Here is a 12986-nt window from a genome sequence, read left to right on the forward strand (position 1 = left end):
GATGGGGAGATTTTGTTTGAAGGTAAGAGTTACAGATATGACTGTATGTGTGTGCGTAGTGGTGATGGTGTCAGTGACTGTGAAAAGTCGAGCTTGCTGAGCCCCTATAAACATATAATAAAGTGATATGACAGCTCAAAATGAAGGGGGTGTTTTAAGTGAGTTTGATTTACACCTCACATAATGACAGCATGTCCTCCATAACAGCTAATAAAACAACTTTCACTTACTTTTCTGAATTTAAAAATCTGTCAGTTTATATTGTTCATGGTTTTCACAATATTTCTTTGCATACTCTCAATGCATACATTCTATAGCTATCTGGATATATATACCGGCGTTTCATCATTTGTTCTACTGTTCTTTCTGTTGGCGTTAATTGTTACATTTTGACTACACTGTACTCAATGAAATCACAGCACAATAGCTGAGACTTTGCAAATGACTGAAAAACATATAAAGTATGAACCCATTCATTGCCATGTTTTTGCTGAATTTAAAGCATTGAGGTTGTATGACATCAGAATGATTGTTCAGTACTTGCAGGTATTACAAACAAGACCTATATTAGTCACATTCAATCAGTGTGTGACATATAAATCTACTTTCATTCTTCACTGTCACACCGAACTGCCAAAATAAGGAATAAATTCATGCTGTAAATGATTGATTAATAAAAAATTAAAGGTAACACAATCCAACAGTCTATAAACAAGCTCCTAACGTAGCAAAAAAATAAATAAATAAGAGAAAGAATGCAAAACATATAGCCAGTTAAAATAGTTTAATTTGACTTTTGTGGAATAAAACATTACAATACAAGACTTTTGGCAGTTCAATATCATCCTTTTGGAGCTTTTCAATAAATGTAATCTTACTGTGATTATTTCATGGTATCATAAAATATATACAATTTTTATTTATTGTGTGGTCATCTTTTCACTGCTGTGACAGCGCTTTGCCTCTCTGAAGTGTGTCCACCAGGGGGTACTCATTAGTTTATATCGCTTATATTTGCTGAAGGTACATCTCCAGTCAGGAGATGGCGCTCTCTATTTATGTGTAACATCTCTAAAGCCCTCCAAAGCCCACTGAGCTCTGAGTCTTTGATCATTTCTACTATGTTACAAATTGTAAAATGTGTTTAATTGAAAGTTGACTTACAAGGCTTTTGATAGGGTTAGGGTTACAATGTAATACGCATATAAACTAGTTCTGTGTATGGATAATTTATATTAATTTGTTCTTTTTTCATAGTATTTTAATATATTTGGGTATCTGAAGACAAGATCATAATATAGCTAACATCATAGTCCAGTTTATTAATCTCCAGCTCTTGTCATATCGTTAACCCTACAATGTTGTGCTTATCACATTTTATACACACATTTATGAGACCATCCTCCTGGTAAAATAAAAGAAAAAAAATTGAAAGAGGCAGCTGTTTGAAAAAGTAAAAAAGGTTTGGATCCATTTTGTTAAAGGACCAAATAAAGACTTCAGATTCAAAATATTCAAATATTCTGTTCATTATTTCTTGGCTCAGGCATTATAGGGTTAATTCTGTTGCCCGGGTGATCCCGGGGAGGGGCGGGGTTTGAGGGTCGCTTCAGTGTGGGCGGAGCCAAGAGGGACAATTTCATAACACGATAACTTGTTGTTGTTGATCCAAAACTGAGTCGACGTACAAGAGCTGTGGGGCGACTGTAACTTTGGTTTAGCGCTTAGTTTGTTTTTGTTGAACGAAGTCTAAGGTAAGACGAGTCACTGCCATCTCAGTTATCAAAGTAACACGGTGTGCTGCTCAGCTGCTCACTGTTGGACAGGTCATCCGGTTTAAGGCTATAACAGATCGGAGGATTGAGATAAAATAAAACAAGGTAGTTAAAGAGCTAATGGGTCACTCCGTGTCACAGCTGTCATCCTGCACTGTTAGAAAACTGACTGCACAGCTGTGGAATAACAACAGCTTTACATATCGAATCGTCTATTGCTTATTGAAGGAACTGATTCAACTGCAAATGTCTTGTTCATATGAAACAGGAAACTGACCATTTCGTATTGCTCCAGTGATCATTATTGAAATGAAATAATTTGTCCTAAAGCACAGTGATACTTCATGTTTTGACAGATGGCCTCAGCTCTGGCCAACAGAGCAATGGGAGCCATCGTTGGATCAGCAGTGGGAGATGCAGCAGGTAATAATAATAATAGTGAAAGTCAGCTAGTCTGTAGTGTTGCATCATTCCTTATCCTGTCAATAAATGTTGTAGAAGAAAAATTAGTTGCCTTTTCATGAACTATAATTTAAATACTTAATGAAACCGCAAGAAGTATAAGTTTCATTTGCAGGTACTCCTTTTTGTGTAACCTATGGTCTTCAAAGTGACCTTATGACTTGACTCTACAGCACAGCCCCTCCACTGGGTGTATGACCTAAAGAAACTGCAGGGGATTCTGGCTCAGGATCCAAACCCTGAATTCCGCTCTGAGTCCGCCAACCCATTCTACAGGAGGCAGACGGGCCAGCAGAGCTGCTATGGGGACCAGGCGTATGTTCTGCTGGAGTCCCTGTCAGAATGTGGCGGTAGGTTTGCTTCTTCATCAGATGGACTCGGTAGATCCATAGTGTTCTTTCAGACTATTTCTTATGCTTAGGGGCTAGTTGTCAAAAACGTGGTTGTGTGCATTTGGCCACAATCTCTAAAACTCTTTAGGATCTAAGAGGTATATTTAGATGTCTTCACAGTTTTTGTCTTTGCCTGCTCTCTGACCTCCCTAACCAGGTCTGAATGTTGATGATTTGAGACAGCGCACACTAAAATTCTTCGGCCCTGGGTCAGAGTATGACACTCCAGTCAATGATCCTTATAGAGAGAAAGGAGGTGAGAAAACCTCACTGTTAGTTTTTGACTATGGAGGCTGGAGGGTGTTGTACATTCTTCTTTATATAACAGGGCCAAGACCACAGCTGCCCATCGAGGGGCCATGGAGACATGGAAGTTTAAAGAGCTTCCTGAAGAATGTGGATGCAGGCAAAGAGGAGACAGGTAAAGCCCTGCTACTCACTCACTGTTGCAATACCAGGAAACTATGGCATTATCAGGAGAAAGGTTATTAACCACTGTATTTTGACACAGGATGTGAGAATGACTGCCAGATTGATGGAATAGCCAAACTGGCTCCCGTAGTGGCTTTTTATGCAGGAAAGCCTGAGATGCTGGAGAAAGTTGAACAGGCTACACGTGTGACCCAGAACAATGATGTATGTGTGGCAGAGACTCTGGCTGCAGCAAGGTCAGTGTGTTTATGTGATACAACATACCACTTAACTGCGACTTAACATCCATCTTGAGTATTGTTACTAAACTGATCCCTGGGTGATCATAGGTAGAATTCCTATACACTTCCAAATCTGGTGGTACTCCGGTTTCCTCCCACTGTCTAGAGACATCATATTTGGGTTAACTGGTGACTCTAAAATTGTCTGTGAGTGTGAGTGTGAGGGTGAGTGGTTGTTTGTCTCTATCTGTCTATGTGTGTTGGCCCTGTGATGGACTGGTGATCTCTACAGGGTGTACACTGCCCTTACCCAGTGAGAGCCGGGATTGGTTCCAGCACCCTGATTACCTGGAAACGGATAAACTGTTGAAGATGAATGGATGAGTTACGCTTAATAAATTGACTTATTTTCCAGATTTTTGGAGCATTTCATCCTGAATGGTGCAGATCCAAAAGCCCTGGACACAGTGCTTGATAAGCTTAGTGACAAACACAGACAGCACCCCCAGGACTTGGACAAAGCAGTTATTGGTATGTATTGGTATGAGGCCTGCAGCATTGTTGCTTTCATGTGTTCTAGTCACGGGACTGAGTCATGGGATTAAAGGATTTACCCCTTCTCATTTTATTTGGCAATCAGTTTTCGTTGCTTACTTCCAACAATGTGTATAGTAATAATAAAAAAGCTGTGCATTTTAAACAAATGTATATTTAATATTTTTAGGGCACATTCATCAGGTGAAGGAGAATCTTTCCAGGACTCCACAGGAACTAATCCCCACTATGTTTCCAAACACCTGAGGTATCTTGGCAAAATGTGTTTTTACCTCTTTCATTATTAGGTCACACTTTGAATGAGCAAAGATCAGTATTCAAGTTCTCCCTGTATATTCTTTCAGGTTTGCCAGGTGCGTTCCAAGCAGCACTGCATGGAGTCCTGACAGCCAAGCAGTATGAGCAGGCAATCAGAGATACCATGAGCTGTGGGGGATGCACCTGCAGTCGAGGTTCCTTCATTGGGGCTTGTCTTGGAGCTCAGGTAAGACTCTGCATTACACTTACATTTGCTGTATTCAACTATATACCAGTATTGCATGTATGGTGGTTTTTACAAAGGTGCTATTTAATTTATAGGTTGGATTGGAAGGAATTCCATCTTCCTGGACATCCAAAACTCTACGATATGACTCAGTGATGGCACATGCAAAGAAGATAACCAAACACCTCCAGTAGCTCCAGGAAATGAGTGTGTTCTCCTACTGAGGCAGTGGAGCACATAATAAAAAAACAGTTGAGCTTTCACAGAACACCGAATGAAGGTTCTTGTCTACACTGCTGAATGGCAAGATCCAGATGTTTTTGTCTCTGTCTAAGTTTAACATGTTGGTCCAAATGTATGAATTTTAATTCCTCTGCAATATATTCATTCTAAAAAATACATTATAGGAAACCCTTTGTACAGCAGTGGCAATAAATGCATGAACTGTTTGTTCACAAGTGGTGGCAAATAAAGATTCTACTATGATGTTTTCTTGCTATATTAAACACAACATCCATCAGAAGGTAAATTGCATCTGTTCATAAACTTAAGGACACAGCCAACCCCCATTTTAAAAAAACAAACCAACTAATTAAACAAAACAAGCAATATTGTGTTAAAACTTTTATATGCACAGATCACATTTGCACAGCTTATATCTACAGTTGCCTTTCACTGCTGGACCAAACCAATTTGCAGTCATTTGATCAAACATTAATTTACGAAGGAACCTGCTCTTATTCATTCATTCAATGATATATATTCCAATATCATACTAATTTAAAGACTACAAACCGCCATAGAGTGCACCTGGAGTCGATGTTACTGCTTTACTTCAACAACCACATCTGTGTATAGACCGAACACAAAGCTGCTTTGAATAGCTTAATATGGCAAACTGTGACAATTCTGTGCTGCCAAAACAAAACTACATCGTGCATTTTGCCAAATAGGCATTCTCCCTGTTACTGTAATATTCTATGCGCGAACATTTGGTGTCCTGCAACCACTACGAGAAGAAAATTGTCCGTCACAGCCACCGTAGTTGTGTCTGACGACAGCGTTGGGTATCACTTGGAGAGTCAGACAGAAACATGGCCGGCAAAGGTGGAAAACAGAATCGTCCTGGTGGCGGACTTTCGGGGAGAAAGGGTGCAGGGGAGCAAGAGGAGGAGGAGCAGCCGCTGCAGGCAGTTTTAGTCGCTGACAGCTTCAACCGGAGGTTTTTCCCGGTGACCAAAGACCAGCCGCGGGTGTGTAGCCAGCTAAGCTAACTGGGATGGTAATGGTAGCTAACGTCTGCCCATGCTGTAAACAGTGACAGGACTCCACTGAGTCCAATGTAAACACTTTAAATAGCAGAACAGTCCATAATTAAACAATTCATTAAACCTACGTCTTTTTTTGTTTAATAATGCCCGGAGAGCTGTTTCAACCTCTGTTATCCCCCGTCACTGTACTCTATTTGCCGCTAACGCCGTCCGTCTGTCGCCCTCACTGCTGCAGGCTTTGCTGCCGCTGGGAAATGTTGCCATGATCGACTACACACTGGAGTTCCTCACATCTACCGGAGTCCAGGAAACATTCGTCTTCTGCTGCTGGATGGCCAGTAAGATCAAGGACCACTTACTGTAAGTTTATGCTGTGTGAGGAGCACCTGTACTTCACACTGATCTCAATGAAACATTTTGACAGCTGACTCTGTGCCTCACAGAAAGTCAAAGTGGTGTCGGCCCACCTCTCCCAACACAGTCCACATCATCACCTCTGACCTGTACCGCTCTCTGGGGGATGTGCTCAGGGATGTTGATGCGAAGAACCTTGTCCGCTCAGACTTTGTTTTGGTATATGGGGACGTGGTATCAAATGTTGATATCAGCCAGGCACTGCAAGAGCACAGGTAAGAAGCACGCTATAAGTCTCTTTAGACCAGTGGTTCTCAATTGTTTTCTGTTCCTTCCCCCTAGCAGTAAAAATTAAATTAACTTTATAAACCCTATTTTTCAGTCTGGGATGTCACATGAAAGTGCCTCTGCCACTTATGGTAGCAGGTGTACAATTATACTTTGTTTTGGGGTAGCAATAAAAAACCTAAGATAATAGCTTAAGCCTGTTCCCTCTTCGTATGTCAGGGGGGCACCCCCCACTATTGAGAAACACAGTTTTAGACAGGCAAGAGTTGATGCTAATGACCTCCAGGACTCCTTTGCTACTGTTCTAAAAAAATTACTCCAATGTGTCATGAACACAGGCATCGTCGGAAGATGGAGAAGAACGTATCAGTGATGACGATGATCTTTAAAGAGTCATCACCAGGTCACAGGTCTCGCTGTGAGGAAGATGATGTCATTGTTGCTATGGACAGCAAGAGCCAGCGTATTTTACATTACCAGAAGACACAGGGGCTGAGAAAGCTACAGTTTCCCATGGTAACAGACAATTTCAGGGGTAGTTTATTGCAATTTTAACACAATACGGCTTGATGGACCGATGATTGACAGTTGCTCCTGTTTATGTTTTGCAGAACATTTTTCACAGTGGAAGTGATGAGTTTGAAATCAGACATGACCTCCTTGACTGTCACATCAGTATCTGCTCCCCTCAGGTCAGTTTTAAAAAGACAGAGGAACTGTAAAATTCATTTTTGTTATTTATGTTGACATCAGCTTTTCATAATTTTTCAGGTAGCTGAACTCTTCACAGACAACTTTGACTACCAAACGAGGAACGACTTTGTCAGAGGGATATTGGTTAATGAAGAGGTATTACACAGCCATAGTTATCTCATTGGAAATTTGGACACTATTGCTATTTAAGTCAACTCTGGTCATATTCTGGTCTTATTTTAGATCCTGGGAAACCAAATACACATGCACATCACCAAGGATGGCTACGGTGTCCGAGTGTCTAACCTGCTCATGTATGATTCGGTGTCATCAGACCTTGTGCGGAGGTGGGTCTATCCTCTCACTCCTGAAGCTAACTTCACAGACCAGGAAGGAAGGAGCTGCACTTATTCTCGCCACAATGTGTACCGAGGATCTGGGGTCAGCCTATGCCACGGGAGCCAAATGGAGGAGAACGTTCTTATTGGCTCTGACACCAGCATTGGTGCAAACTGCCACATTTCCAACAGTGTCATTGGTAACAGTTGTACTATAGGTGAGCTTGCTGGCCAGCACTTTTAAAAGTCGAAGTGTGCATTTGGAAATGGGCGTGATTAACATTCATCTCATCTTATTTCAACAGGTGACAATGTATTCCTGAACCATGCCTACATCTGGAATAATGTTCATATTGCCAGTAATGTGGTAATTAGCCAGTCTGTCGTCTGTGACAAGGCTGATGTCAAAGAGGGTGTAAGGCTAAATAAACAGTGTGTCCTGGCATATAATGTGAGTATCATTATCATCATCGTCATTTATTAATATGGATTATTTATCATTTATACATGGTGATTTTGATGTTAATGTTGCACCAGACAGATTTACCATCTACAAACGTCATGCTTAAGAAATTTCAGGACTTGTAGGTTTTGGCAGCAGATTAATCTATTGTTGATTACTGCTGGTATTTCTGGACAATACAGTTGCTTGGTTTAGCCAATGAAAAGGATATGCTGCCACTGGCATAAATAATATCAAAGAACAGTTTGTCACATACATTTTTTTTCATAGATACATTTTCATCATAAATCAGATTGAGTCCAGTTTTTCTAAATTTCTGTTCATTCATTCTTGTGGTCATTTCCCACCTCCCAATCTTCAACGTTGGGTCCAGATACAATGAGGTGAATTTTCCACGTTTTGATTTACCTGTGAAATGTTTTCCAGGTGGTGATTGGACCACACATTTCCTTACCTGAGGGCACAGTGGTGTCAATGCACCACCCGGAGGAGGAGGAAGACGACGATGATGATGAATTCCTCAGTGATGATGCTGACGTTGGTCAGTGTAAAGACAAAACCAAACAGAAAGGTGTGTATTGACAAACTGATATGTTTTCAAATGGCTTAAATGTTTTTAGTAGTGCTTTATAGTGTGTTTTCCTCTGTCCTCCAGTTTTCAAACCAGCAGAGGTTGGATCAGAGGGAAAAGGCTACATTTGGAAGGCCAATAGCCTCAATGATACAGAGGACGAGGAGCTGTCACATTGTCTCTGGGGTAGGACGGTATCCTTGAGTTTGACAAAGAGACATTTCCCATGATGTATTAGTCCACATCCCAGCAACCTGGCCCTTGTTTCACGTTTGCTAGGTCTGGTGTTGAACCCTGACCCTGAGAGTGAAAGCGAGGACAGCGAACCTGATGACTCAGACGACCCAGTGATCCCCTCCCCTGAGATGGATGATGTTAAAGGTGAGAAGGTCAAGATGCCGAACCCTGCCCTGCTGCCCCCTACTGTTCAAAGACACAAAAAAACACAACAAGACCAGTCGCCTGTTCTGTAGTTGAGAAACCTCTTTGACCTCAGTTGTTGTTCCTTACTTATTGTTTTGGCAGTGCTTCATGCTCTCAGTACAGTAGGTGCAGTTTATTGTGTTTTCTGTGGATTTTCCCCTCAACTGATCACGTTACGATCTCTGTTCACGTTAAGTCTTCCAGATGGAGGTGTTGGGGACTTTGCAGAGGGGCTTGGAAGAAAACATCAGCTGTGACAATCTTGTACTGGAGATCAACTCTTTAAAGTAAGGATGAACTTGCCTTCAATTGTAGACCTGTCTTTCAGAGCTTTTGCACATCAATGTGACAAACAGTCCCTCCTAGATACGCCTACAACATCAGCCTGAAGGAAGTGATGCAGATTTTAACCAGAGTGGTTCTGGAGTACCCTTTTCAGCAGCAAGGCTCTCAACTCACTGCACCTCAATATGTCGTCGTGCTCCTGCCGGTGAATAAAATAATAGATTTATATTGTTTTTCTTTACCACAAAGTCACAGTCATGATGATAAATAAATAATAATCTACATTTTTGTTTTTATGTGCTTTATTTGTTGTTCTCAGTTATTGAAGAAATGGTCGCCAGTTTTTAAGAACTATGTGAAGAGAGCACAAGACCATCTGGACTGTCTGTCTGCCTTTGAAGAGCATTTTCTGGAGCAGGAGAACCACTGGGCTGCCATGGTGAAGGTAAGGACCAGTTATCAGAACCATCTACAGTCAATAATCTGCTTACTCTTACAAAGGTCAAACTCAGCTAATAGGAAAAAAAGTTGGTAGTATCATTCTGCAGTTTACTTTGCAATCATAAAGCCAAGTGCTGAAGGTGCTGTTGCGTTTTTCCTTTTTTTTTACCAATTAAAAGGTCCTGATGAACATGTACGAGCTGGAGATCCTGGAGGAGGAGATGATATTGCGCTGGTTCTCCAAAGGGGCAACCACTGACAAGAGCAGACAGCTCCGCAAGAACCAGGGGGTGCGTAGAGAGTGAACTGGTTCACACAGGATAACTGTCGCTATTATATAAAGAAGAGTCCGAGAAATCTATGTAGAAAGGGGACAGTGTTATGATACTACCTGGTCCAGAGAAGGATAAAAATAACTTTCCAGTTGAAGAGCACAAAATTATGCCATAATGACGGCTAATGTTCCGGGCAAGGGTGATTTAATTAATCACCTACCAATTTATGCTTTTGCTAAAGCAACTATTAGACCTCCATATCTGAGCTGTAACTGCAGTTGTCCACTCAGAAGGCTCTTCCTGTCCATCACCACTTATCACTGTATTCAACTTAAAGCATCACAACTTTACTTGAACTTAAAGGTCACCTTAGTGTTCTGCCTGCGTGGATCTCAGTAAATGGGACTGTCATAGTGTCAGAAAGAGCTTACATCCCATAACCCAAATAATAAATTGACTCAAATAACTCTGTGACTGGTCTGTTTGTCATTAACAGCTTCAGAAGTTCATCCAGTGGCTAGAAGAGGCTGAGGAGTCTTCAGAGGAGGACTGAAGAGCATTTGAGTGGACAAAGAGGATTCAGTAAAACTTGAGAACTGTTCTGTGGACAAAGAATGAGGCTGCTTTATCCCCGTCAGCAGCTGTATGCCACTGGTAACCATCAGGATCTGATCTGTACAGATGACAATGACGTGGAATGCATTTGTTAACATCAGTGCCACATCATATAAGGGCTGTGTGCTGCGAATGTCACTTTCCAAATAAAGCAGAATGTCTCTCAGATGGGTTGGAAATATGTTGAACTACTAGGTTTTATTATTACGATTCAAAACTAAAACCACACCTTTGAAAATATTGGTTATAACAGTGTATAGTCCTTTACAATCTATGACTAACTGCAGCGGATAAAACAACACAGTCAAAACATGATTAAAGAGGTAGAAGATTGGCAGCTAAACGGTTATGGACTCAGTAAATAATTTCGTGTGATCCAGCTCGGGATCAGATTCAATGGAAGCTTTAAAGAAACGTAAGAGCAAAAGTTAATCAAAACTAAAAACATTTATGGAAAGTGATTTTAAAAAATAGGTGATATTAACAAAAAGGAACAAAACGCTTTGATCTGCAGTGGACTTTGTCTCAAATTTTTGAGATCAAACCAGGAGAAGAACAATGATATTTGATCCTGTGCTCCATCATCAAGTGGAAGGTTTTGGTGTAATATACACACTATACTGAATTTTCTGACAAGTGGTTATAAATCTCTCTGGTCCATTTAGTATGGTGTCCCTGAGGGGACAAACAAAACAATCCTGGACCAAACACAATTTCACAGAACACAGTGATAAATTTAGAAAACATGTAAAAAGACACAACATCAAAAACAGATGTTTTGCTGCACATTTCTGTTGTGTCGATTTATAAATAGTTTTCTTTTTCACTACTGAGTTCTTGTTGTGTCACCAGCTTCACGTCCACCATACATATATCTAAAAATGCAATTGATCTGAACAGCAGCACAGTGCTTTGGAAGCTGAGTGGACGTAACAGCGGATCCAACGGTGGGACCTTCCATCTTCAAGCGGACTTAGACCTGCCGTCCTTTTCTCCCACAAAGCTGTAAATGAGCCCGGCTAGAAGAGAAGCCCCGGTGAGGCCAGTGACAGCGGTCAGCGTCTTCCACATGCTGGCTGAGCTCTCATGTCTGTCTATGAAGCTTTTGTGATCAGAGGGCACCAGGATGTATTTGCGGCCATCCAGTGGCGCCTGAAGTCTCATCACCTGACCTCCCTCCAGCACCACCTCCCCAAATCCGGTCAGGGTGCTCCCCACTCGCAGCATCTCCTCGCTCTCCTCCATCGCCACAGGTTTCTCCCCACTGATGAATTGCAGTGCCAGGTTCGTCACGTTACCCTTAGCATATTTAGTTTTGTGGTAAACCCTCTCCAGGTAGTACCCAGAGGCCTCCAGAGGGTTCTGCACCTTGACATATGAGTCAGTGATGTAGGCCCCGGGACTGACCAGGCTGAAGGGCACTGAGCTGCAGGTCTCGTTCTTGTTCATTGTCCGAGAATTCCTGGGAAAGGAATCAAAATGTTATAATGAGCAGACAGATAAAGAGGCATCCTGTGAGCTGCTCTTATATGTTTGTGGACCATGTCCTGGTGAGGTTGTTCCAGTATTTCCAGTGTTCCTCCACGGCTCTCTTCTGAACTACACCAAAACATTGAGGGACAAACTTGCTGGCCAGAGGTTCCCCGTCTGCCTGGACCAGACCTTCAACACAGACAGGAAGGCCGACTTGGGATCAGCAGCATGAACATTTCAAAGTGGATTCACGAAAATGACACCTCTGTGGTCTGGTGTGTACCTTCAACAGCAACATACTGCAGTCTTTTGTAGGGCGTTGCTTTCAGGACTCGGAGCAGTTGCTGGTCTGGTTTGAAAACGGGGATCTCCTGATAGAATTGGAGAAGAATCATTCATGACGCTGTAAGCCTGGAGCCGTATGAGTTTGTGGGGCTTCAGCGATGATGACCTTACCTTCAGCTTTTTCAGCTCTGTCTTCTTTTCTTGGTACAGATGATAAAACAGGCCAGAGAAGGCAAAGCTCGACCCGACACCGATCAAAATCAGCGGGTTCACAGGGAGGTCGCTCATTGTCCGTGTGTGTGTGAGTGTGTGTGTTTGCAACAACAAAACCACTACACACACACACGCCCGGTCAGGTCAGCGTCGGTGAAGAACTTCGTGTTATTTCTCAGCAACAGTATAAAACGTGCCTGTTGAAACCAACAGGTAAAAGTGCGACTTGTGCGTACTCAGGTCCAGTGGAGCGAAACTAAAAGCTTTAACTGTGTCATTTCCTGGTTGTTCGGTGACGTTGCGCAACGTTTGGCCAGCCAATGGGAAAGCAGCATGCTGGTGGCTGCTCTGAGCAGGAGGCGGCAGCAGAGTCCTGTTCGTCCGTGAGGCGGCCCATCAGACCTGCACACCATGAAATCACACCACAGGTGCTGACTTTGGAGATGAACGAACAAACAAACAAACAAAGATAAAGCATCACATGTAAAGATCATCCTACTTATCTCAGTAAACAGGACTGTCACAGTGCCAGAAGGATCACACCAATAATAAATGAATCATTTGAATGACTATATAAAATACGTAAAATGGTTTAATACAACACATACAGTACCGCACATATTTTTTCTCTGGGAATGTATCCTCTCAGATGATTTTTTTTTTCCAATTTTCTCGTT

General features: G+C 42.0%; 3 protein-coding genes across 3 annotated transcripts; 2 read left to right on the top strand and 1 right to left on the bottom strand.

Annotated features, from left to right (window-relative positions):
* The first annotated feature begins 1618 nt into the window (after window positions 1-1618).
* On the top strand, window positions 1619-4807 carry selenoj (selenoprotein J). The gene is made up of 10 exons (XM_029525264.1): window positions 1619-1754; window positions 2132-2198; window positions 2411-2587; window positions 2787-2885; window positions 2958-3050; window positions 3141-3297; window positions 3698-3813; window positions 4007-4084; window positions 4182-4321; window positions 4417-4807. The coding sequence occupies exons 2-10, from the start codon at window positions 2132-2134 to the stop codon at window positions 4513-4515; spliced, it is 1026 nt and encodes a 341-aa protein (XP_029381124.1). The 5' UTR covers window positions 1619-1754; the 3' UTR covers window positions 4516-4807.
* A 588-nt stretch (window positions 4808-5395) lies between these two features.
* eif2b5 (eukaryotic translation initiation factor 2B, subunit 5 epsilon) lies at window positions 5396-10507 on the top strand. Its single transcript, XM_029525667.1, has 16 exons — window positions 5396-5574; window positions 5828-5952; window positions 6036-6221; window positions 6573-6750; window positions 6846-6926; window positions 7006-7083; window positions 7171-7483; window positions 7571-7716; window positions 8155-8299; window positions 8384-8485; window positions 8579-8680; window positions 8919-9009; window positions 9089-9212; window positions 9327-9452; window positions 9628-9738; window positions 10220-10507. The coding sequence occupies exons 1-16, from the start codon at window positions 5416-5418 to the stop codon at window positions 10274-10276; spliced, it is 2124 nt and encodes a 707-aa protein (XP_029381527.1). The 5' UTR covers window positions 5396-5415; the 3' UTR covers window positions 10277-10507.
* On the bottom strand, window positions 10507-12587 carry mul3 (mitochondrial E3 ubiquitin protein ligase 3). Its single transcript, XM_029525668.1, has 4 exons — window positions 12268-12587; window positions 12095-12182; window positions 11880-12000; window positions 10507-11800 (listed from the first exon to the last, which is right to left on the bottom strand). The coding sequence occupies exons 1-4, from the start codon at window positions 12382-12384 to the stop codon at window positions 11302-11304; spliced, it is 825 nt and encodes a 274-aa protein (XP_029381528.1). The 5' UTR covers window positions 12385-12587; the 3' UTR covers window positions 10507-11301.
* Between the last annotated feature and the right edge of the window lie 399 nt (window positions 12588-12986).

The sequence above is a fragment of the Echeneis naucrates genome, chromosome 17 (genome assembly GCF_900963305.1).
Source record: "Echeneis naucrates chromosome 17, fEcheNa1.1, whole genome shotgun sequence".
NCBI classification, from domain to species: domain Eukaryota; kingdom Metazoa; phylum Chordata; class Actinopteri; order Carangiformes; family Echeneidae; genus Echeneis; species Echeneis naucrates.